The 25,188-nt window shown below is 43.1% G+C and overlaps 1 protein-coding gene across 1 annotated transcript in view; it reads left to right on the forward strand.

Annotated features, from left to right (window-relative positions):
* The first annotated feature begins 5,076 nt into the window (after positions 1–5,076).
* The window catches only part of Dock7 (dedicator of cytokinesis 7), a 187,348-nt gene continuing 167,236 nt past the window's right edge, over positions 5,077–25,188 (forward strand). Inside the window, exon 1 of the mRNA XM_038332904.1 lies at positions 5,077–5,177. Coding sequence (XP_038188832.1) covers positions 5,140–5,177 — 38 coding nt within the window. The 5' untranslated portion in view covers positions 5,077–5,139. The remainder of the gene's footprint in view (positions 5,178–25,188) is intronic.

Here is a 25,188-nt window from a genome sequence, read left to right on the forward strand (position 1 = left end):
CCATTTACATACTCACAGGACTTTGCAGCAATAAATCAAGGCAGCAACAGGAAACTAAGGATATATCCAAAGCAGGACAATTTTAGGAGGGTTTATTTAAAATGTTGTGGGTATAGGAAATGGTAAGATATAATGCAATTAAACTAAGGCCTGTGGGCTGTTAGGTTATAACAGGGATGTGTCAATATCTCTATGGTATACTGACTTAGAATATTTTGGCTATATAATCAGGAGTGGTATAGCTGGACCACTGGCAGTTCTATTTTTTTTTCCTTTTGAGGAAACTCCAGTAAATCATTCTTAATACTATTTAATATTTAGTCAGAAATTAGAATTTGCTAACTATCTCAAAAATGTCTTTTATTTTATGACTGTTTTCTTTGGGCTGCCAAACTCCATATGTGATGGTTAATTTTACATACCAACTTGAGTGGGATCAAGGGTGCCCAGATATTGCCCAAATGTCCTTGTGGATGTTTTTGTGAGGGTGCTTTTGGGTGAATCTGACACATACATTAATGGAAATTGATGTAGTTGCCTTATTGATGTAGTTGGGGTTCATCCACTGTGAGAGGCCTGCGGAGAACAACAGGACCGATTACCCTCTAGACAAGTGAGACCTCCTGTTTAAGTGCTTTTGAACGGGCATCAATTCTACCTCCTGTTGTGTAGAGCAGAAATATTGGCTCTTTCTATGTTTTCAGCCAGCCTGATGGACTGTGGATGGGAAGCAACCTGCTGCTGTCCTGCTTCTCAGGCCTTCAGGCTCATAGGGAAACCTTTGCAGTTCTCTGGGCCTGCAGTGTGCAGACAGCAGGCATTTCCCAGCTCTGTAAAGGAGCAGAACCACAAGGTTCTATACCTTCAGGGTAGCACATGTTTTATGTGGCTGGATTATTGTAACATCTGTGTTACTTCCAGGATATCTGTACTGCACACTATTGATGACCCATACTCCATCCTCATAGTTCATCTGACTTTAGCTGCAGCAGATACCTTCCATGCATTCTGGTGGTTTCCTACCTAAGGCACACACCATATCTCTTAGCTTTGTGCAGAGTGGTGTGTGGGTACTTAATGTCTCCAGGAGAAGTCGTTCACCAAAAGGTCAAGAAGTTATTAGCGTCACATCCAGCCTCTGATAGACAATTTTGGGTGTATTGTCTATCTCAAGCACGTTAGAGACAGACTAGAGCCTCAGCTGTCCATGGTGGTAGGAGCTCAACATTGTTCCAGAAGGGCTTTCAATGTTTCCATGCCACCATTTTAGCTTCTGAGCAGTGTATCCCAAACAAATATGTATCTAATTACTTTTTAGGGAAAAACATAAATCAAAGTAGTATGTGAAAATATGTTCATGACTCTTTTTAACTAAAACCATTTACTTAAAGGATTACAATGTATCAACTAGCACACTAGATGCTGCAGACACAAGGCTGAAGACTGGAGTGTGTAGATAAACAGGCAATAGCCTAATAACGTAGTATAACAGCAGAGCAAACATCGGTGTAACTAGTGGTGAATATGGCTAGGTTTAAGGGCCTGAAGTTGGGCCCTGCAAAAGCTATATTTGCTAGGTGTCAAGGCAGTGTGAGGAAGGACAAGGGCAGGCAAAAGCATCTTCAGCTTGCATAGAGAGCCCAGCACTACTTGTACTTTGGGATTGCAGTATACCCAAGTGTCTGCTCCAGTCATCCTTTCCTCTGAGCCACACCTATGTGGCCTCGACAGGGGCTTTCAGTAACGGGAGATATATGTTCATCTTATTGTATGGATTGGGGTGAAGACAAGTCTGAGAAAAAGGACTAAACCTTATGCTACCCAATGCTGAAAGAGAATACATTCTGCCTGCAAAGTCATAACTGTATCTCATGAGGCATATGTAGTCTCAGAACCCTGAGCATGCCCTATGCCTAAATCTTCTTGGTTCTGCATTAAGGGGGAGGGTGTGGAATTCGTGGAACTTTCCCACTTCTCTTACTTTCCCTTGCAATATCCCCAGGCCTTCTGCTTGAAGGCCTCTCGAACACCTGCGTGTCTATTGGAAAGACTGTCCTGATGCCTTCTTGCCCCGAGATCTACCATTTTGAGTCTGTGAAACTGGTCTTGGCTCCTGCTGACTTGTTTTGCTAGCATCTTCCTGCTGGTGTGGAGCTTGGGTCCTGACTCCCGGCCAGTGATCAGACTACGGACACTTCCAGAACTACAGCCAGCCTTTCTGCAAAGGCTAAATAAAGCAGGAGCTAAACTCTGCTCACTTCTCAGTGCCTCAGACGCCAGGAGCGGTCCAGACAGAACACTGCGATTTCTAAATGCTCAAACTGGTGCTAGATGTACTCAAGCAGCTTCCTAAAGTGTCCCGGTCTCACCACTGAACACACCTCCTAAGTACTTAAGTATTCACCTCTTCAAACAGATGCCTCACTCTTCCAGGACAGAAATAAGTTTTAATTACATTGTATTTCCAGGGATGAGCATGCATCCTGATTGGATGAAGGCCTGGGCCAGGTAAGATGAAATGACTAAAAGTCCAACTGAAGATAGCTTAAAACAAAGCAAAAATCCTCACCAAACAAACGAAACCCCAGCGAAGTCCAAGGCTCATGTCGTGCCCTAAGGAGCTCATCTTCAGTGTTTTCCTCTTCTCTCTATTCTGTGTGGCTCTGCGCCCAGGATGAAGTTCACGATGAGAAGTCGCCGGTTCAGCAAGGACTTTAGTTCCAAAAGGACCTGATGGTCTTGACTTGGTTCATGTGCCTACCCCGAGGCTGCATTTGGCAGGGATAGGTCTTTGGCTCATCCTTAAAAATAGGGGTGAGGGAACCACCTCCTCAAAGTCCAGGGGCCTGAGATGCACACACATGCATGCATTCCCGTAAAGGGTACAGGGGCCTGAGATGATGCGCACACGTGCATGCATTCCCGTAAAGGGCACAGGGGCCTGGGATGATGCGCACACCTGCGTGCATTCCTGTAAAGGGAACAGGGGCCTGAGATGATGCGCACACATGCGTGCATTCCTGTAAAGGGTGGTGGGAAGCACGAACACAGGCATCCAAAGCAATTCGATTTTTATTTCCACTGCTGAACTCCATGTATCTTATCTTTAGATTGGACCCTGAGGCATATGGGTACCGGCCCACACTCTTATTCAGTGACTGACAGGTCTTCCCTAGGTCAGGGTTGAACTTCCTGTGTGTCGTGGTCCTCAGAGACCCCGTTTCTCCAGCGTACATTTTGGCTCTGCTTGTCCCATTCCCACTCAACTGTTTCCAGTCAGCTTCACAGCGCATGCAATGTCCTTTTAGACTCTTTGGCAACCAGTGAGTCATGTATACAAAGAACTATTCAAAGCAAAATGTGCTCAGTCTCTAAGAGAGGGCTGAAAAGATGTTTGTCAAGCCGAGATAAAGGCCTACAACATCTGCCCGAAGCACGAGAGCAGACAGGCCATCCAGGGACTATGAAGCACCCAGGACAAAGTCAAGTAGAGGATGGATAATGGTACCACCTATGAGGAAAGCGCAGCAGCTAGCACTAGTGCCCAGCACATCCCAGATGCCACTCTAAGACCTTTAATTCGCCGCATCTCCACAACATGGTTTCAAGCAGGTAAAATTATTCCCCGTCTTTACATAGTTGGCTCAAAGTCACACGGCCAGGAAGTAGAACGCAAGTGGGTTCCTGTCAATGGAAAGGTCAGACACAGCGTTAATCGCCAAGTTGGAATTCTTTGAGCCGCTGTGCCATCTTTCTCCATGGACTCAAGCATTCCGAACACTGAACTGTGTCTGGCTCACGTTTGTGTTTAGAACACCTGTATTTAAGTAGACGTTAAATACATACTTGCTTCAAATAGGCCAGCCTCACAGTACACCAATGGTTTTCAAAGCATCGTGTTACTGGAGTGGGCACTGCTTCACAAACCCAGGTTAGAGCACAGACAGGAAGTTAGGGACCGATGTAATGGGGGGGGGGGTGTTCCGGTTCTGTGTGACCGGACAAGAGACCAGGCTTCAAGGTGCAGGTTTTCCCTATGGTGAAAAAGGGGAAAACGGGATCGAACATGCTCCACAAAGACCCAGGGAACATACAGTAACTGCAGATAAGGCTTACTAAATTCTTCCAATATTTAAGAGGAAAACTGCTACAAGAAGCCAGAGGATTTTTCTTAGTTTCACCACAATTTCAGAAATCACTGCATTAGGATAGAATGGATGAGGTCAGTTTCTGTGATAGAGATTATTTTTAGAACATCAAAAGAGTGGGAAACACAGCTCATCTGAAGGATATGCATGTGTAGACATACATGAAACCAGACGCCAGTTTCTGTGATGGACTCACAGAGACTTCTAAGGCCTGGGCTCTGGGTCTCACATTCAGGCGAAGAGTTTGCCACGTGTGACCCAAAGGCTAATCACAGTCTCTGAGACAATTTCTTTTTCTCTAAAATGGACGTAATCTACTTCAAAGAGCTGTTGTGGAGATTAAGAAAAACCATGCTTGTATGCCTGGCTGTGCACCACAAATCAGCGATTACCACACCACCTCTGCGGGAGAGTTCGTTCTACAAAGAGGAGCCATTGTTTCTCTGGCCAGACCCCACTCACGAGGTCGAGGCGGGCAAGAAAGGTGCCTTAAACTGCCGGGAGTGGGGAGCTGCCGGAACCGAGCTCAGCCATTCCCGGCCGGGCCGCAAGGCCTTCTCCACTTCCTAACCTCCCCTTTGGGAGAAAGCCCAGCTCCGCGCACTTTCGGCGGCCGCGGCCCCATCCTGGGTCTTCCCTGTAGCGAGTGTTCGGCCGCAGGACAGCGCGGGCTCCGCAGCGGCTTCCACGCCCCGCGTCCCGTCGGCTCCGGGAAGGCACAGCCGCCTCCTAACCCGACCTCCAGCCGGGATAGGCGCGCGGGGCGGAGGCTGGGGAGAGGGCGGGGGCGGAGAGCGGTTCCTCGTGCGCGCCTCCTCGGCGCATTACGGTACCCTCGTTCCGGGCTCCCGCGGCCGGCCCAGCCTCGCGGTGGGGTCCGGAGAGCCGACGGGCGAGCGCGCGGGAGGGAGGGAGGGAGGGAGGGAGAGCGAGCGGGAGCGCGAGGAAGGAGGCCGCCCAGCCCCGCGCTCAGCCCCGCGCCGCCGCAGCCATGGCGGAGCGCCGCGCCTTCGCGCAGAAGATCAGCAGGTACGCGGCGGGGAACCGGGCCGGGTCTGGGGGGGGGGCGGGGGGCGGGAGGCGGGAGAGTGGGTGTGGCGCGGCCCCCCGGCCTGGCCAGGCGTGGTCCGGGGCCTGCAGCCCGCGCGTCGCCAGGCCCGCAGGGCGTGCGGCAGCCAGCTCGGCGGTTCTTTGTGTCCGTAGTGGAGTCCGCTCCGGCGCTCCACGCCCACGCCCCGGCTCCCGGCGCCCCAACAAAAGGAACTGGCGAGGAGGCCACGACGCTCACGCCCGCACCCGCCGCCACCGCTGACAGCACCCTGGGTGCCCCGTCTGCACCGCCGGCTCTGCACCCGCGCCCGCACACGCACACTAAGGCCGCAGTGCAAAGTTGCGGGCTGCGGGACACAGGGGCACCCCGCTTCCCCCCGTGGGCTGGGTGGGCGCCCTTTCTCTCGCCTTAGGGAAAGATGGATGACCCGACCCGCACTGTGCTTTATGCATGGGCCTAGCGTTCAAGTCCTAGGAGTAAGCCACCCACCCAGGATACTGTTTCCCAGTAGTTTACCTCCGGGTCCAGATAAAAATTAAATAGTATTTGTAGCGTTTAACTATGGAATGCTCTTATGGATAAGGCGCTAGGCAGTTTTTTTGTTTGCTTGTTTCAGTAAAAACCTTTTTTCTGTGACTTATATTTAAAGAAAGACAACATTCAAGTGAATTCTTTTGGCAGTTGTATTTTATTTCTGTGGTTCTGAGTCTTTTTAGCTTGTTGACATTTCTAGAAAATTTTTGGATATGTCAGAGAAAGGCATTTTTAGCTTCTGAACCTCCACAGTATTAAGGGTTTATTTATTTATTTATTTTTTTTCATTTAAAACTAACATCTCATTTTGCATCTCGCCTTTGGCCAAGATCAGGTGTAAAATGTCTCTTTTTAATTTTGAGTTTTAAGACATGTTTTTCATTTTCTTCTTAAGAGGTGAAATAAGTTCCTAGGAACGTGGGTGCTGCTGGAAGACTAAGGTGAAGTCAAATACTGAGTGTTGTTTTCTAAATCGGGACCTTGCTGAAAGTTGTCCCATCTGAAAGTTAGTAAATAGCGGTGCTTAGCTTTAAGAGTACCATGAATGATGAATGGTCAGTCTTGTATAAAGTGTATAGTTAACATAGTGTATTACCCATACTGCCACCAGACACTTGTGATCGGGGTTGGGAATGAATAATTATTTATTATATATTATTATTTCCAATCCCAGTTGCTCTTGGCATACCATTAATTGGGCACATCGTGTACATTTCTTTTAAATAGAGCTAGAGTTTATGTCTTACACAGCAAGCACACCTTTGAGGGTAAGGGATGACAGAAAGGCAATGCCTCTTGTCTGTGAATGGAGTTAGCAGGTGGAACTGGACTGGCCTCAAGAAAGAAAATAGAATCCGTTGTGGAAACAGCCTCAAATACAAGTAAGGGTAGTCTTGAAAGGTATAAAATCTAGTCAGGGGAGTGAAGAGTCTGTGCCCTTGCAAGAGGGACACTTGGGTAGTCGTGGCAATGATGAGGGATGAATTGGACATGGAAGTTGAGGAAGAGGGGGCCGTGCAGCTCTCTAACTGGGCAGCCTGCTGGAGAATGGAAGGGGCCACTGAGGTCCATGCAGCGAGGTCGCAGTTTAAGAGTGGGAGAGACTACTGGATGGAAATGATGTAGGTTTGGACATCTTGGCTTTGAGGGCTTGTAAGTCATTTAAATGGAAACATCCATTAGACTTTTGGTGCTGGTTTGAGACACAGGAGAGACTGAGGATCTAGAGTCCAGAATCATCCGCAAGTAGATTGGACAGCAAAGCAGGGACAGAGTGCTGTATGTAATTGGTAATTAGCTGTTAGGAGTGAACTGTCCTCCATGTTACCGAGTTTCCTAAGTAATCCTTGGGAAAGATTGATAGCTGTGCCTTTGAGTTCCCTGCCAGTGGAAACAGGACAATGTGTGGGGATGGATCGGGGTTGGCAGCCTGGTGCTGCTACTCATTGCATAGATTTGAGCAGTTTCTTGACTCCATTCCCACTGGCCCTGCAAATGGTTATAGTTGTAGGACTCTCCTCGGAGGGCTGCTGTGAGGTTAAAGAAACCAGTATCTCTCAGATGCTTAGCATGAAGCCTTGTGTGCAGTAATTGCTTAGTAAATAGAGCTCTTTCATTTTTGCAGTCTTTATGAAATGAGGCTTAGGACCTTTTCTTCAGAGTGACAGTCTTTTCCATAATGTATGCATATATGAAATTCATTGCTCTGTAAAAACCTTCTGCCATGTGATACGTTAGGAAAAAAAGGTTCATGATGGTCCAGAAATCTTTTTGAGACCGGTGCTAATCAGCTTTTCTCACTGAGATCTTTTTTCAGCCCTTTGCATGGGGTGTTGTTGATTTTTGGAGGCTGGGATCTGATTTTTGAAAGTTCTTTATTCATGAATCCCTGACCGGACTACTTACCTCAGCTCAGCCTTGCCAAGCACAATGCATTTTGTCCATATCAAGAATTTGTCTTTTCTCTGATCTTTCTCCTTTCTGAGGACATGGCTTATGCATTTATGAAGATTAACTATTTGTAGATTAATGCTATAGGATTTCATTTGGACCATTTTATCCAGTGACTTGATATTTAACAAGTGGATGGACATTTGTGCCCATTTTCACTAGATTCTTACCCATATAACCTAGAGAGGAACAACAACATAGTAAAGAATATTGATTTGGGGGCCAAATTGCACAGGCCGAAACTCTGCCTACACTGCATTCATTATAGCTGGGCAGTTCTGAACGTTTGATCAGGTCTCCTTGTTTTGGTTTCCAAAAGCCCCCATACAATTAGTGGGAGAATTAAATGAATGAATACCCTTGAAACTGCCTGCCACATGAGCATTAAAAATGTTAGCTACTTTTTTTTTAAATCAGTGGCTAATTTTTATTTGCTAATACTAGTTTTTGTTTTCCAGATGAGATGTCATTGCCTAAATTGTCATTCAAACCCTTTCTCTCTCTTTTTCTCTTTCTCTCTCTTTTGAGACAGGGTTTCTCTGTGTAACAGCTCTGGCTGTCCTGGAACTTGCTTTGTAGACGAGGCTGGCCTCAAACTCCCAGAAATCTCCTTGCCTCTACCTCCCAAGTGCTGGGATTACAGACGTCTGCCAACCACTGCCCAGCCAGTTACTATATTTTTTATTTGTATTTTCTTTGTGAATCATATTTTCATGGTAGTCTTCCCCACCACCACAGTTAATGTCACAACTTTATGCTTATTTTCTTGTTGTTCCTCTTTTGATTTTAATTTTTGCCAAGAAGCAGAATTAATGAAAACATTTTTGGGGGGAGGCCTGAATGTAGTCTTATTTAGTAGCCCAAATGTGACCTCTTATGTGTTAGTAGTTCTGATTTTGGGGACCCAGCCTTGTTTTAGTTCCATGTGTTGTTAATTGCCCTACCCACTTTTCTCTTTGGGTTTATAGACTCCCCAGATCTTTTGTTCACCTTATCCTCACAAATCCTTAGTTTTTGTTGAACCCAGGGCAGCATGAGCGTTAGGTGGGCACTCTGTACTGCTGATCTCCATCCCAGCCCGTAGCTCACAGATGTTTAATGCTCAGAGTCTAGTCTCCTTCTACCTTCTAAGCCACATGTTGGAGGGAGACTAGGACCGAGTTTCCTTTTATTACCATCTTCTTTCAGATGAAGTCACTCCAAATTCCTCTCTTCCTCTCTCTGAGACAGTCTCCAGGCTGGCTTTGAATCCTGATCTTCCTGCCTTAGCCACCGTGTGCTGGGATGATGGCCCCACGTGTCATTGGAATGTTGACGCCTACTTCTGATCACTTTTTGAGAATCTTGGCTCTACACTTTCCCCTTTCCGTTCTATCATTTTTATCCCCTTGATGAGATCTTTCTCTTCTGTCATACAACTTCCTATGCCTGTCCCAGTACAAAACGAAGTCCTACTGAGTTGTCTGGACTTCCTAACTGTCCATCAATTATTGGTTTTTCATTTCTAGTTACGGTTCTCTCAGGTAACGTCATGACTGCTTCCTGCTTTCTCTGAGGAAAGTTTAGGCTGTGTGAGCAAGCTTAGTTTACATGTTCTGAGCTGTAGATCTGGAGTTAACTTTTGACCTTTCTCCTGCCTTAGCACTGATTTCAGGAGCTGGGCCCTCTCCTGGATCTCCTATCTGCCTCCTTCCTCCCCTTGACTTGCTATAAAGTAACAAAGCAAGTGAACTTCAGTTACAATAATACACGAATCTTACAGTCTAATTTTTGGAAAAGAATGAAGTAAACAATATATACTGCTAGCTCTGGTCTTGACTGTTCAAATCTAGTGCCATGTAGATGCTGAAACTTAAGAAGTGTTTGCCTGCCTTCTCAGTCCAGCCCTATTTCCACACCTCCCTAGGCAATCCCAGCCCCAGTCTCTCCACCCTCTTACTCACTTGTGGTGCAGGCTCCTCAAGGCACAGCTTTAATCGGAATAGTTTTCTGACAGTGGGGAGTCCAAACATTCCCTTGTGTCCTAAGGTTCTCTGTAATCTGGTCTCTTGTTGACTCATCCTCTAGTTTACCCCTTGCTCTCCAGTCAGAGGTATTTCCACTGTATGATAACTATCGCTGTGGTACTATAAACCACAGCTATAACTATTCTGTTGTGCTTGTTTTCATTTGTGATTTATATTACTTAAAATTTTTTTGTATGCCTCATTTTTTAAAAATAGAAGATATATTTAGTATGTGTGTCATGTGTGTATATGTGTGTGTGCATGCTATGTACTGTCATGCATGTGGGGATCAGAAGACAACTTGCAGAAGTCAGTTCTCTCCTTCTACCATGTGGGTCCCAGGGTTCTAACTCAGGGCCAGGTTGGTGGCAAGTACCTTTATCTGCTGTGCCATCTCACAGCTGTTGTGATAAATCTTTCTTTAAACATCTTGCTGCTGTGGCACATGCACGCACCCCTTCCTAAAGAAACTGTAAAAGTATAACTTAAAAATTTCAAACAAACAAGGAAGATCTTGCCCATTCTCAGATTATTCCAGCCCACTCTGCTTCACTTTGTGTTTTCTTCTTATCACCTATGCATGCATTTCTAAGCAATATGGTTTTTCTTTTCCGCTTTTGAAGGTATTTGAGCAGTATTTATTGCATGTTTTTTCCTTTACTCTCCTGCTTTTGCTAAAATTTTATTGTGTCATTCATTCATGATCGCAGTTAAAGTTCATTCATTTTTGTGGTTTTGTAGTGTGTTTTATTGTATAAGTACGCCGTGATGCAGTTTCTGACTACTAGACAGCATGTGTATTCTGGGACCCATCTATGCATAAGTTCCTTTAGGGCTGTGGTTCTCAACCTTCCTAATGGTACAACCCTTTAATACAATTCCTCAGGTTGTGGTGACCCCGATCATAAAGCTATTTCATTGCTACTTCATAACTGTAATTTTACTACTGTTATGAATTGTAATGTAAATATCTGATAATGCAGGGTTGTCCCTATGAAAGGGTCTTTCAACCTGACTCCCAAAGGATCGATTGTGACCCACAAGTTGAGAACCTCTGCTCTAAGGACTACTGAGTTCCTGGTTGAGAGATATTTATTGTTATTTGTAGCAGTTTTATTTATCACCGGGTTTATTAGGCGAGTCTTAGCTGTTGTCTAAGGTGATGGTGGAGATTTCCGCCCCGGCACAGTGTTGCTCCCCATAGTTGCTGTTGGGTTTTCAGTGTTGTCAGTGTTTCGGATTCGTGATGCTAGTGCATTGTAAAGTTTTAATTTTTATTTACTGAATTATTAATGAAGTTGAGCCTTGCTTTGTTTGTTTATTGACCATTTGAATGCCTTGTTTTGTTTAAATTGCTTATTTAAATCTTTGTGGCCATTCCCTCTCCATATTTTCCTTTGTGATTTTGTGTGGGAACTTTGCATACAGCCAGTGTCCTAATCGTTTATTGATTATTTGTATTGTAACACCCCATTATGAGTTATTTCTCATTCTTTCTGGGGAAGTTCTTGAAAACCAAGTTCCTAGTTTTAATGCTCCTTGTGTTTTTTTGTTGTTACTTTATGTTTATGTTGTTATGGTTATTACTTTATATTTGTTTGTTTGCTTGCTTGTTTTTCGAGACAGGATCCCATGTAGTCCCGGTTGGCCTATGTAGTGGATGTTGACCTGTCTTTGCACTTCTGATCTTTTTGCCTCTACCTCCTGAGGGCTGGGATTACAGGCTACTATGTCCAGTTTATGGGCTGTTGGAGATCAAACCCAGGGTTTCCTGTACGCTAGACATTCTTCCGAACTGAACTCAATTCAACCCCAGTACCTTATGGCTCTTGCATAAGAAATCTCTCCTTATCCTGAGACAGACATTGCCTGTATCAACCCAAACCTGAGCTGAGGTTTGTATTCCACCTGACTTAATATCGGAATGGAATGGATTTGTAACTTTCACCTCTGCCGTAAAGTCTGATTTTGTTCCGTAGATCTGGTTGGGTGTCTTTTAACCAGTCATAGTGATTTTAATTCTATTACCTTCAGGATTTAGTAGAACGGTTAGTCCCTCTTTTTTTTTTTCTTTTTAAAGTATGTTGGTTTCATTTAGCCCTTTGAAAGTCTATATAAATTTTACATTATATCTCACTCCTCTAGAATAAAACAAAACAAAAACCCAAAAAACTTCCCATCTATACCCTGTTAGACTTGTGTTGGGGTTACATTGGACTTGCACATCAGTTTGGTGGAAAATGATAGTCTTTTAATACTGTTTGCAAACCGTAGCCTCTCCCTTCAGTTATCACAGAAAAAAGCGCCATGGTTTTCTGTGAGGTCCTTGCTTGTCTTTAGTCATCTTTATTTCTAAGTATCCAACAACTTTATAACCAGCTATATCTCACTAAACTCTTGTTGATAATAAAGCACAGCTGTAGATTCTTTGATAATTTCTACATATATAGTTGTATTTTCTGGGAATTACAAAAGTTTATTATTTTTCAGCTGTTAGTAACTTTAAAATCTTATGTATGTATGTATGTATGTGTATTTTGCTCTGTAGTCGGATCATAATAAGTCCCAAAGGCCTGTATGGTAACATGTGGTCCCCAGGTGGCTTTTGGGAAGTTGATGGGACTTTTAAGAGCTGGAACCTACAGACCCTTAAGAGGTCTTTAAGAGGTCTGTAGGTCATCAGAAGCATAGCACTGACTTAAGGGCCCTCGCCTATTCCTCTTTCCTTTTGCTTTGTGGTCATAAAGACCAAGTTTGCTCTGCCATGTCTATACCCCATGATGTGTTACCTACTATGGGCCTAAAGGAATGGGGCTGTTGGCATGGACTAGAACTTCTGAAAGCGAGTCCAAAGAAAACTTTGGTGTCTTGCTGTAGTGATGGGATGATGTTCATTAACTTTTATTACTGTGTGGTTATTACTATTGGTGTTTAACTTTGTATTAATGTTGAGTGTTCTTGTTAGGTTTGTGAGCTCAAAGGCAAAGCATTCTGTGTTTCACTTTTGAGCCAGACAATTACTGAGAGATGATTTTTTTTTTAAAGAAATTCTTTCAGACTTTATTCCCTAGAAACAGAGGCTAAGGATTGAGCTTTGTTTGGGAAGTACAATCCCAGGGCATCAGGAAGAAGGGGAGGTAGGTACTGTTCAGAGAGGTGAGGAGTGTTGGAAGGTGAGGGTGTGTCTTCCTGGCTGCTGCCTCACAAAGAACCTGGGAGAGCATTTGTGGACAGAGCAAGACTTCTCGGTTCAGTTGGATTTTGCCGGAAGTGTACTTACCTACAATCCAGTTTTCTCCTGTTTTAAGCAGCTCAGGCTCCAGGGTTAAATCCTGCTTTGTTGTGTCATTTGGGCTTTTTGGCAGCCACTTGGGATGTCTTGTTGTTTTTCCTTTTCTTTTAAGAATTTACTTAGGTGCATTGGTGTTTTGCCTCTTTTTATGTCTGTGTGAGGGTGTTGGGTTCCCTGGAACTGGAGTTACAGACAGTTGTGAGCCGCCACCTGGGTCCCCTGGAAGAAGTCAGTGCTCTTAACCGCCGAGCCATCTCTCCAGCTCCTGTCTTGTTACTTTTTCACTCTCCCTCTCTCTCCCTCTCTCTCCCTCTCCCCCCCCCAAAGGAGTTTTTAAAATTGCAATTATAGAAGCTCATCACAAAGTGCTCACTCTTATAAATTGATGACTGGATTAGGGGATACAGGTCTGCTATCTTTGTATCTTAGATTTTGCACAAAAACTGAAACCAAAATGCTTGCAATGAGATTTGACAGTTGTAGGCTCCACTTCTACCAGGTGTTCAGTTTCCTGTCTGCTTCAGGTGTATGTGGTTCCTTGAACCAGTTGCTGTGTTTAGGAATGTAGAAGAGTCGATCAGTCCTGGGTTCCTTGCCCCTTTTACTGGCTTGGAGGGAGGTGTAATGAACGATGTCAGCCCCTCTTGAATCTCAGGGTGTAAGTTCATTACAAGCAAGAGGTTTCTAAGGAAGGAAGGAAGGTGAGAGCGCTAGTCATACCAAGATGACAGACGCTCCTCAGTTAATTCTGGCCAGGGAGATGGCTCAGGCGAGTTGCAAGTTTGTTCTCCAAAACCCTTATACATAAGCTAGTGTAGCAGTGTGTGTAAGTACCCAGAGCTGGGGAGTTGGAGACAGTTTGATCCCTGGGGTGCCCTGGCCAGCCGGTATGGCTTAATCAGGGAGCTTCAAGTCTATGAGAGACCCTCATCTCATAAAACAAGGCGGATGGTACCTGAGGAATGACACCCAAGGTTGGCCTTTGACCTCCACAGGAACATATATGTACAAATGCTTTCACATATACAAATACATACACACACATGAACTTCAACATTTTCCTAATTTACTTTTGTGTGTGAGTGTGCACATGGCCAAGATTGATGTTTGGTGTTTTTGTTGATCACCTTCTACTTATTTATTGAGGTAGGGTTTTCTCCATGCCCACCTTCATGTGGAATTTATGTGGGTGCTGGGGATCTGAACCCCAGTCCTCATCTTGGTAACAAGCTTTCTAACTTAGCCATTTCCCTGGCCTCCAAAGTAATCATCTTAATTGTCCCATATTCTTCCTTAAATTTAAGTGGAACTGGTGAAATTCAAAGATAACCATTGTGTAGGCAGATTTTCCTTTGCACCGCCAGCTCACAACCCCCCTCCCCCCGACATTATTGTGAGAGCTTGGCCTATAGCTTAGGCTTGACCCACCAGCTATTAAACTTAAATTAACCCATTTCTATTTGTCTGTGTGTCGCCAGGTGACTTGTGGCTTCTACCTCTTTTTCTCTCTCTCTGCTTCTGGCTGGTGGCCCCACCTTTCTTCTTCCCAGAGCTCTCTCAGTCCAGAAGTCCTGCCTATACCTGCTGCTTAGCTATTGACCGTTTAGCTTTTTATTAAATCAATCATGGTGACACACCTTCAAACAGTGTAAAGGATTATTCCACAATACCATCATAACTTGACGTTAGCTGGCTGTGGGGTCCCTGTCACTTAATTTTTGAAAAGCCTAGCTCAGACCTAAATGCAGATCTTAGTTACTGTTCTATTGCTGTGAAGAGATACCATGACCAAGGCAGCTTATAAAAGGAAGCATTTAACTGGGGGCTGGTTTACAGTTTCAGAGAGTTAGTTCCTGATCGTCATGGTGGGGAGTGTGGTGGCAGGCAGGCATGGTGCTAGAGAGGAGCTGAGAGCTTGCATCCTGATGTTTAAGATGGAGGCAGTGAGAGAGTGCAAGACTGGGAATGACATGGGTTTTTGAAGCCTCAAAGCCTACCCCCAAGGAGACACCTCTGCAAACAAGGCCACACCTCCTAATCCTTCCCACATAGTTCTACTAACTGGGGACCAAGCATTCAAACATATGAACCCGTGGGGACCATTCTCATTCACATTGCCATAGTGACCTTCCATAACCTTCACAGGAAGGTTTTCGTGTTTGGATTTTGGCTTTCTCATACACATGCACTCAGGACACAGGAAACTGAACTAGCCCTCTCATTTCTATTAGCTCTTGGATAACTGCCATAATTTCTGCTAAAGATCCAGGGAGAGTGGTGTATGTCTCATGGCCCCAACTGTCTCTGTCACTCTGCACTAGCTCTTCTCTTTCCAACCCTCCCCCACCACACCTTTTTAAAAAATTTTTTTGATTGATACCCTTTCCTTAGCTGCTCAGAGAAACCCTAGCCACAAAAACCTAGCTTTGTGGATATATTTAATTTAACTTTATTTTTTAGTGCACACACACACACACACACACACACACACACACACACACACATACACACACCATGTTGCATATGTGGAGGTCAGAGAACAACTTTCTGTATTTAGGTCTCTCCTTCCAATGTGGGTTCTGGGCTGAACTTTCACACGCTCATGGCAAGTCTTTTTACCCTAGGAGACTTCTCATTGTCCCTATTCAGGTATCTTTTACATGCCATAAAACATTATTTATTTAATGTAAGTGAATGATTTTTAGTAAATTTATGGTTATGAAACCATCATCCACTTTTAGAGTATTTCCATCACCCTGAAATATGCTTTGTGCCAGTTTTTAGTCAGTCTCCATTTCTACTCAAAACCTTAGGTAACACTGATCTACTTTTTATATCTCTGTATTTTCCTTTTTTGAACATTTCACATAAATGGAGTTATGTAGCATGTGGTCTTTCTGTATGTGACTTTTAAAAGTTAGCATAATGTTTTCATGTTTTTTTATACTGTAGTACATATTGCCATTTTTACTTTTTATGTTTAAATAATCCATTTTATGTAGCACATTTTGTTTTTCCATAAGCTAATGAACTTTTGGTATCTGTTTTTGGCCATTGTGAACGTGCCTCTGTACATTTCTGTACTGACTTGTTTGAACACTTGGTTTTAATTCTTCAGAGAAATTTTTTTTAGATTTATATTATTTTATGTGTATGAGTGCTTTGCCTGCCTACATGATTTTTATTTGTTCTCTGTCCCACATTCCCTTCTCTCTCCTGATGAAATGTTTTATTTCCAACAAGCACTCCTCTTTTCATGGTGTGTGAGTGTGTGTGTATGTGTGTGTGTTTGATATATTGAATTTAATTAGGGCTCCGTTTGTGAATGTGGGTTAAGATGTTATTTACTGGAGCAAGGGGAGCAAGGACCACTTAGCAGCGACTTTAACACTGAAAATAACGCACCCTCAGACCCCTCCCCCATCCATGATGGGTGTTGGTGGGCTCTGCAGGCTTTGTACAGATAAACCACAGCTGCAGTGGGTTCGTGAGTGTGGTGGCCATGCCAAGTCCAGAAGATGTCTGTTTTCTTTGCATCTCCCCATCCTTTGGCTCTTGTGTTCTTTTCTCCTCTTCGTTGCTGTTTCTCCACCTTGGGAGGGGTGATCCGGTTGAAGAGAATAGGTGATGGTGTAGTGCTTGGTCCTAAATGGGATGTCGTTTTGTTTTGACACAGCATCTCATTTGCCCAGGCTGACTTTGAGTTTGCTGTATAGTCAAGACAACCTTGAACTTCCAATCTTGCCTCCACTTCCTGAGTGCTGGGATTTCAAGTATGCATGGTGCTAGGGGTGGAACCCAGAGCCTCATGCTAGGCAGATACTCTACTAAGCCCATTTCCCAGGCTCTTGTGTAGCTTCCTCTCAGCAGGAGTCTTCAGTGAATAGGCCGCCACCTCTGTCTTCTTTTGGGCTTACTCTTCTCATCATGTTCTTTTGGTAAATTTATTTTAAACTATTTTTGTTTTGGATGTTATCATGCAAAGAATTTTTTAAAAATTGGGTTTTCATTGCTAGAATATATAAGTAACTGTTGCTTTTGAGTCCTGAAGTACTAGCCTAGGACCTTGATAAATCATGGGTTCTTCTTAGAATTTTCTGTGTGGAGTATAATTTTGATTGCTTGTCAATCTGAATATTTTTATTTCCCCTCTCTTACCCCTTGCTCTCTTTCTTGCCCCTTTAGCTCCCAAATTTGTCTGTTGTATGAGTGGAGCACCCTCCATGGGAACAAAGTCCTCAGCCCTCACCCGTATGTGTGTGCCCACCTGCCTGTGTGTCCTTGTCTTTTTTCTGTCTGTGTACATATGTAGAGGCCAGAGGTCAATGTCAGGTGTCATTTTCAGTTGCTTCCCATGCGTTTTTTTGAGACAAGGTCTATTGTTGAAGTTGGAACTCTAATTTGGCTAGACTACCAATCAGATTATAGGTGTATGCTGGCATGCCCAGCCTAACTTTTTTTTATGTTTTGAGATTATAGTATAATTATCATGTCATTTCACCCCTTCCCTTTCTTCCCTTCAAACTCTCCCATATACCCATCCTTGCTCTCTTTCAAATCCACGACTTTTTTTTCATTAATTTGTGGTAATATTTTGTTTGTGATCTAACAAATAAAGCTTGCCTGAAGATCAAAGTGCAGAGCTAAGCCACTTGTTAGCTATAGAGGCCAGGCAGTGGTGGCACACACCTTTAATCCCAGCACTCCAGAGACAGAGACAGACAGATCTCTCAGTGAGTTTAAGGCTACCATGGTTCTACACGAGATTGATCTAGTCCCAAAGAGAAACAGAGACTGGTAGTGGGGCTCATACTTTTAATCCCAGTATTTGGGAGTCACATGGCTTTAATTCCATCACTAGGGAGGTGGAGACAGGAAGGGATATTGCTGGGCAGAGAGAGGAATGTAAGGTGGGAGAAGATAGAAACTCAGGCATTCAGTCTGAGGATTCAGTCAGAGGATTCGATGGGACAGGATCTCCCCCTTGGTCTGAGAATTCAGTAGAGGTAAGAACTAGTGACTGGCTGCTCTGCTTCTCTGATCTGATAGCATTAACCCCTATCTCTCTCTCTGGGTTTTTATTATTAAAACCAATTAGAATTTGTGCTACATTGCATTAACCCCTATCTCTCTCTCTGGGTTTTTATTATTAAAACCAATTAGAATTTGTGCTACATTAATTATTATTACATACATACATATTTGTAAATGCATAAATACAACTTAGTCTGTATAATGCTACTTGTTTGTATGTTTTCAGGGCTGACCATTGGATACTGGATAACTAATTGGTGTGTTCTTCCCTGGGGAAGACTTCTCCTATTCCCAGCCTTCCTTAGTTGCTGTAGTCCTTTGTGTAGGGTTGAGCCCCATGAGCTCTCCCCATCCTCTTTAGCAAGTCTCTTGCTGTACTTGTTCAGGTCATGTTTAGGCAGTCATGTTGGTGAGACTTTATGGTGTAGCTTCTGCCATTCCCAGGAGATGTAATCTCACAACAAACTGAAGAGACACCCAGCTTCTTACGTGGATGCTGGGGTCAAACTCAGGTTCTTGGGTGGCAAGCATTTTAATGGCTGTGCTGTCTTTGCAGCAGCCTTGCTGTCTGTGTCACCGTTGCTGGTCTCCTCAGTCTGACAGGTCAGTCAGATGTCCTATCATCAAATTCTGCTGATTTTTACCTTCTTTTCCCGTGTCCTCACCAAATCTTAAAGAATATTTGGTTCTTCCTGGTGGTGTGAAATGGTGTTTTGTGAAGTGATCTTTACAACCAACTTCTTGCAAGTAGTGTTCAGGATGGCCCCAGGGGTGGATCTTTTGCCCAGTGTAATCCGTCCTGTAAGCATCACTCCCCTCTCTCTGCTTGCTGATTGACTCTCCAGAGAGAAAGGACAGTTTCTTCTATCTTATCTCTCAGTTGATAAGCGCCTGTAGCCTTATCCAGCTGACACAGAACAGGTAAGGTCAGACCTGTTTCCCATTGGCTTGGAATTTTGATATGGTGACTGTCACTATAGCAGTATCTCCTTGGAACATAATGTAGAGAGTACAGGCAAACTCTCCATACCCTTAATGTTTCTTCCTTCGTTTCTTTTCCACTAAGCTAATTCAGGTATTCGGAGCTGGGAACTTGGGGCTTGCCTTATCCAAGGGATACTCTTTATCCAACCTTTAGCTGAGAGTGGCAGCCTCTGAGTGTAAAGCTGGTGTCTCCTGACTGGAGTGGTTTGCCACCTCTACTCTTCCTCAGACTTCATTCTTTTTTCTGTCCTATTTCATTGGCAGCAACCTCCAGTGTAGTGCTGAACCAGCAGAAACCCTCGCTTTCTTTCTGATCTAAGTAAAATAATGCCCAGATTTTCACAAGTGTATTGTATTGTTGCCCCCTTCCCAAAGAATTTTACTATGCAAACAAGGCTGTTCTTGAACTCATAGGGACTTTCCTCTGCATCTGATTCCCGAGTGCTGGATTAAAGTTGTGCACCACCATGCCTGGCTACAAGCATGTTACGAGTTGTAGTCAAATACTGTAGGAAGAGGTAGGAGAGAACACAGATTTAGAAAGCATTTAAAGTTAGGATAAGCCACGTATGGTGGTTTGTGCTTATAGTCCCAGCACTGGAGCTAAGGCAGGAAGATCTTGTGAGTTTGGCAACCTGGGGTACAGAGAGAGACCTTGTCTTAAAAACAGGAAAAAATAAATCAAAAGACCCCAAAAACTCTGGGCAGTGGTGGCGTATGCCTTTAATCCCATCCAGCACTTGGGAGGCAGAGGCAGGCAGTTCAAGGCCAGCCTGGTCTACAGAGAGAGTTCTAGAACAGCCAGTCAGGACTGTTTCACAAAGAAACTCTGTCTCAAAAACCAAAAAAAAAAAAAAAAAAAAAAAAGAAAAAAGAAAAAAAAACTTTAAATAAGCCAGGATTTATTAATGTATATAGCTCATATGAAAAAATGATTTATATGCTTGTAAGCAAGATTACTCTGACTCCATTCTAAAGAAATAGGGTGGAATTAAGGATATTTATGTCTTTAATCTTTGTTTACTTTTGAGGAGGAAGATTGACGTTTTACTGTGGACTTTTTTCCACCTGTTTCTACTTGTTAATTTTAGGTCAGTGCCAGTGTTCACAGATACTTTTTTGTGTTTTTTGTTTCTGAGTTTCCCCTTCTGTTTTATAATTTAATATGCTTTATACAGGAGAGCAGTGTTGTTACTGTGTGTTAGTTAGTAGAGGAAACTAAGATATACACTGAAGTGCATAGTACTGCATGAGGCTTTGACAGCTATCCTCAAATTGTATCAGAAGGAACCATGAAATGGCTCTCATCGTTTTTTTAAAATTTCAATACATATCGAAATTTATATATATATATAACATATTTATATTTTCAAATGTAATTCTCAGAAAAGGAGTTATATTTGAAGTACTAAATACATCAAGTAGAAGGGCTCTTTCTGTCCTGTTGTCTACGTCTCAGCCTGAGTTTAGTTTTCCTTGGCTTGCAGTGTTCATGCTGGTCCAGTCCTCTGTCTCATCCTAAAGACTTTAGACAGGTTCACATAAATGTGACCCACAGATGGTGCCTCAGTTTAGAATTCTGTTCAGCATCCCGGAAAGACTGGATACGGATTGTAACAATGGTGGCGGATGGAATATCCTACCGCTCTCTTACTTTGTAATTAGGTGTTTTAACTGTCTTTACCTGAGCTGTGAACTAAGTTTGGGCAAATAGAGAAAAAATGAACATGAACTATAACCAGAATTGCTTGCTTTTGGAAAGTTGATTCTGGGGAAGTGTGTGTGTGTGTGTGTGTGTGTGTGTCTGACTCTTATTTATACTATATATATACCTATAGTATATGTATAGTATCTGACTCTATAATATATATTATGGATACATTGTATACCTATATGACATTTTCTCTTTTTGAGTGCCTTACACTGTTGTTCGGGCATGCTAGAACTTAATCTTTAAATGATGGGTTAGTTTAGAACTTAATCTTTAAATGATGGCCTGTTATAGATATAACTTAACTCCCCTGCCCCTATCTTTTTTTAAGGCTAGGCTTGTTATTTTACATTTTATAGTTTCTAAAATTGTTTTTCTCACTATAAAATCATTTGTTACATAAAATTTGGAAATCTGGAAGGCCCAAAAGGAAGATAGAAGTTACCTATAATTCTCCATTTAGACAAAAATCATTCTTTGTCTTGGAGAATTTACATTCTAGTGATAATGTTTGGGAAAACTAGAAAAAGTGTAATGTGCACGAATAGAGGCTTGTTAAATACATTTCGGTTTATCCACAGAATGGACTTTATAGCAGATTAACAGTGGTTAACTGTGGCATCTCTATGTTCAGATCTTGGCATCTTTCCTAGTTAATTATGTAACCATAATGACCTTGAAACTTCAATATCCTTATATGGTACTTGTTTCGTAGAGTGTCCCTGAATATTAAGTGTAGCTTTGAATAGTGTTTGGTGCACCGAGGCCCTAGCAATAGCAAATGTGGAGCCTGAACTGGCCATCTCCTGTGACCACATTGGTGCCACTCCAATGGTCATCTCAGAGACTTCATCCAGCAGCCGATGGAAACAGATGCAGACCCACAGCCAAATATTTGGTAGAGTTTGGGGAATCCTGCAGAAGAGGGAGAGGAAGGATTGTAGGAGTCAGAAAGGCCAAGGACACAAGAAAACCCACAGAATCAACTAACCTGGACTCATAAGGACTCACAGACACTGAGTTCCTGCGTGGAACTGGCCAAATACTCTGAATATATATTATAGTTGCGTAGCTTAGTCTTCTTATGAGACCAAGTGGGGACTGGGCTGTCTCCAAGTCTTTTACAGGGTTTGGGAACTCGAGGGGCCAGATTCTTGATGCTGCACTGTGCTTTTCTCTCCCACCACATTCTGTGTGCAGTTGTTGCATTGCTGCTTTTCCAGAGAAACCACTTTGCAATTTTTGTGCTTCTGTCAAAAGAAAAGATTATAGTCATTGGCTTCCCTGTGGCTAGAATCAAGCTGATTGCAGCTAAGACAAGGGTTTTCATCTCTACTGGTAGATTGCTGCCACTTACTAATTTAGTCCTTATTTGATCCAGTCTTTTGGAACCTGTATTTCCTTGAATGCTTTGGGATGCTCTGTATCAATGGTATAGTTGGATATAATGAGTTCATAATATAATGAGTGTGATGTCAAAACAAGCACAGCCAAGAAAAGTGGAGAAAGATTCATTTTCTGCAGCAGGCAAGGAGAGCTGAAGGCTGTTTCCAAAGCTATGCCTTTCTTGAACAAAGGAAGTATGGAGGGTTTTTTTTTTGTGAGCCTATATAAACTCATGTGGGTAAGACTTTTAGGGCTGAGTATATTCGTATATTTTTGGGCATGCTCAATTTAAGATCATAGTTCAAGGAAAGATGGTTGTGATAGTTTGTCTTGACTGTCATCTTGATTGGATTAAAGCCTAGGTAGTTAGTGAAGTTCACCTCGTGAGTCTCAGAGGGCATCTCTAGGGATTAGAGCGTGAGGGTTTTGACATAAGGGAATTAATAGATACTTGATAGATCCATAATATGATGGTATTATTGGGACGTGGTAAGTGATAGGAACTGGGGGGTAATTGGAGGAAGTAGAGCACTGAGTGTGTCCCTGTGAGCTGTATCTTGCTTTGACCTCTTCATGTAATCTCTTCTCTCTGTTTCCTGTCTATGAAGAAACTCCTCTGCCATACATCTCTGCCACCACAATGGCAGACATGAGACCATTAAAAACAAGACCATCAAAAAACCAGGGTGGATGACATTTGCCAAGCACACAAGACCAGGTACTGAACACTTTGAAACCATAAGCCAAAATATAATTTGGGGAGATAGCTCAGTTGGTTAAGTTCTGGCCACACAAGTATGAGGAACTGAGCTAGGTTTCCAGCATCAACATACCAAATTGAGTGAAGTGTTGTGTAGTTGGAATTCTAGTGCTGGGAGGTGGAGATAGGTGGGTTCTTGGGTTTTGCTGGTCAACCAGCTTAGCTGATGGGCATGTCCCAGGCCATTGAGAGACCGTTTCAAAAAAGGTGGATGACATTTAACTTGTTCTATGGTGTCTTTCTATGTGTAGTTCTGAGTGTATCTTCATCCATGTGCTGTTGTATACACACAGGCACACATGCACGTGTGCACACATAGACACAAACATACACATTGTGCATTTTTGGACAGGTTTAGCCTTGTGTCAGTGGAATATGTATTGAAATGTTAAGATGGAGGACAGGATACACTTTTGAGCATGCTAAGCTTTCTTATAAAATTATATATTAAAAACACGAGGGATCAGAAAGATCAAGTCGGGGAAGAACAGAGAGGGAGAACAAGGAAAGAAATATCTTGATGGAGGGAACCATTATGGGATTAGTGAGAAACTGGGCATTGGGAAATTCCCAAGAAGACATAAGGATGACCTCAGATAAATCTCTAAGCAGTAGTGGAGAGGGGACTGAACTGACCTTCCCCTGTAATCAGATTGAGGACTGCCATAACTGTCAAACCTTCATCGAGTAACTGATGAAAGCAGATACAGAGATTCACAACTAACCACTAGGCCAAGCTTCTGGAGTCTAGTCAAAGAGGGAGGAGCGATAATATGAGCAAAGGGGTCAAGATTATGATGGGGAATCCCAGAGAAACAACTGAACTGAGCTAGTGAGAGCTCACTGACTCTGGACTGACAGCTACGGAACCTGAACTAGATCCCTGAATGCAGGTGATAGTGGATAGATTGGGCAGTTTATGAGGCCACTGGTAGTGGGGTCCAGGATCTGTCCCTAGAACATGAACTGCGTTTTTGGAGCTCATTTTCTATGGAGAGATACTTTCCTCAGCTTAGACAAAGGGGGAGGACTTAGTTAGGCCTCAGTGTGGTGATGGGACACACTTCCTAGGTTCCTCTCTGAGGGGTGGGTGGCAGGAGATGTGAGGGAAAGGTGCGGTGAGCAGAGTGAGGGGAGGTAAGGAGAACTGGTATTAATATGTAAGATTAAAAAAACTAAAGAAAAATAGGAAAAGGATACTTTGAGAGTGCATAATATAGATGTTTTTCCCCAAAGGTGCCCACCTTATTTAGTGGCTCAGTATTGTCTGGACTCATCTCATTCCTTATTCCTAAACGGCTTACTGGCAGAGGTTCAGTATCTTCCTAGTAGTTGTGTGAAATCCTGTTGACGATAATGTGTAATAGGTTGTGGGTTGCCAGAAGTAGCCTAGCACCCTAGCTTGAGTTCTCTAATAATTGCTTTACTACAATATTTTAAAGCATTATTTAATTATGACATAAACTATGAATGAAATCAGTATCATTGATATTCCCAACTTAAGTAGCCCAGAAAATAGAGGCTTAGTCCTGGGGGAATCAAGTCCAAAACATAGCTGAGCTAAGAGGTCAACTAGAAGAAAAAGACAAAAAGATGCTTGTGTTGTGTCTTACAGTACATTTGCATTAAATTCATTTTGAGTTGCTGGTTAACACATGAAAGACGGTAAGTGTTCAGAAGGTGAGAAAACTGTACACATGAGAACAACTAGGAGGTAGGTCTCCTTCCTTTAGTTTCTGCATGAGTTTTAGTAACTCACCTGGGTCTGTTCTTGTATCACCAGGATTCTGATACGATGAATCCAGGAAGATATACCTTGTAATGTAAGGGAAGAATGAATAGTATTAAGATATATAATATCCTGTCCTAATTGGATTTGGCTAGTCCTGAGGGGACCTCAGCTTCCCATTTTAAAATATACCTCGTCCCTGGCTTATAGGTTAAAGTTTTAACCCTATAGGAAATGGAAGTTAATAGGTTTATGTACCTATTAAGGGTTTACATCATCTTATATCAACTGATTATATTTTATTACCTGCTAATTTCCATACCAAGGTGCCCCTTCAGAGCTAGTTTTATATGGAAGGACCTTCCACATAGCGTTTAATTAGTTTCTGTTTGGAGAAGCTCTGATGTGTGAGCACAGCAACAGACAGAAGTAATGACCAACTTCTATGAGCCTTTCCACAGTTGACCAGTGTGACCTTAAGTGTAAAATTGTGCCCTTTCAGTTTTATCAGATGACTGGGTCTCCATGCTATATATGTATCCCCCATTGTATTCCTCACATGGTGTGTGCGTGTGTGCTGTACATGTGTGGACATGCATGCAA

This window comes from Arvicola amphibius, chromosome 6 (genome assembly GCF_903992535.2).
Source record: "Arvicola amphibius chromosome 6, mArvAmp1.2, whole genome shotgun sequence".
Classification (NCBI taxonomy): Eukaryota; Metazoa; Chordata; class Mammalia; order Rodentia; family Cricetidae; genus Arvicola; species Arvicola amphibius.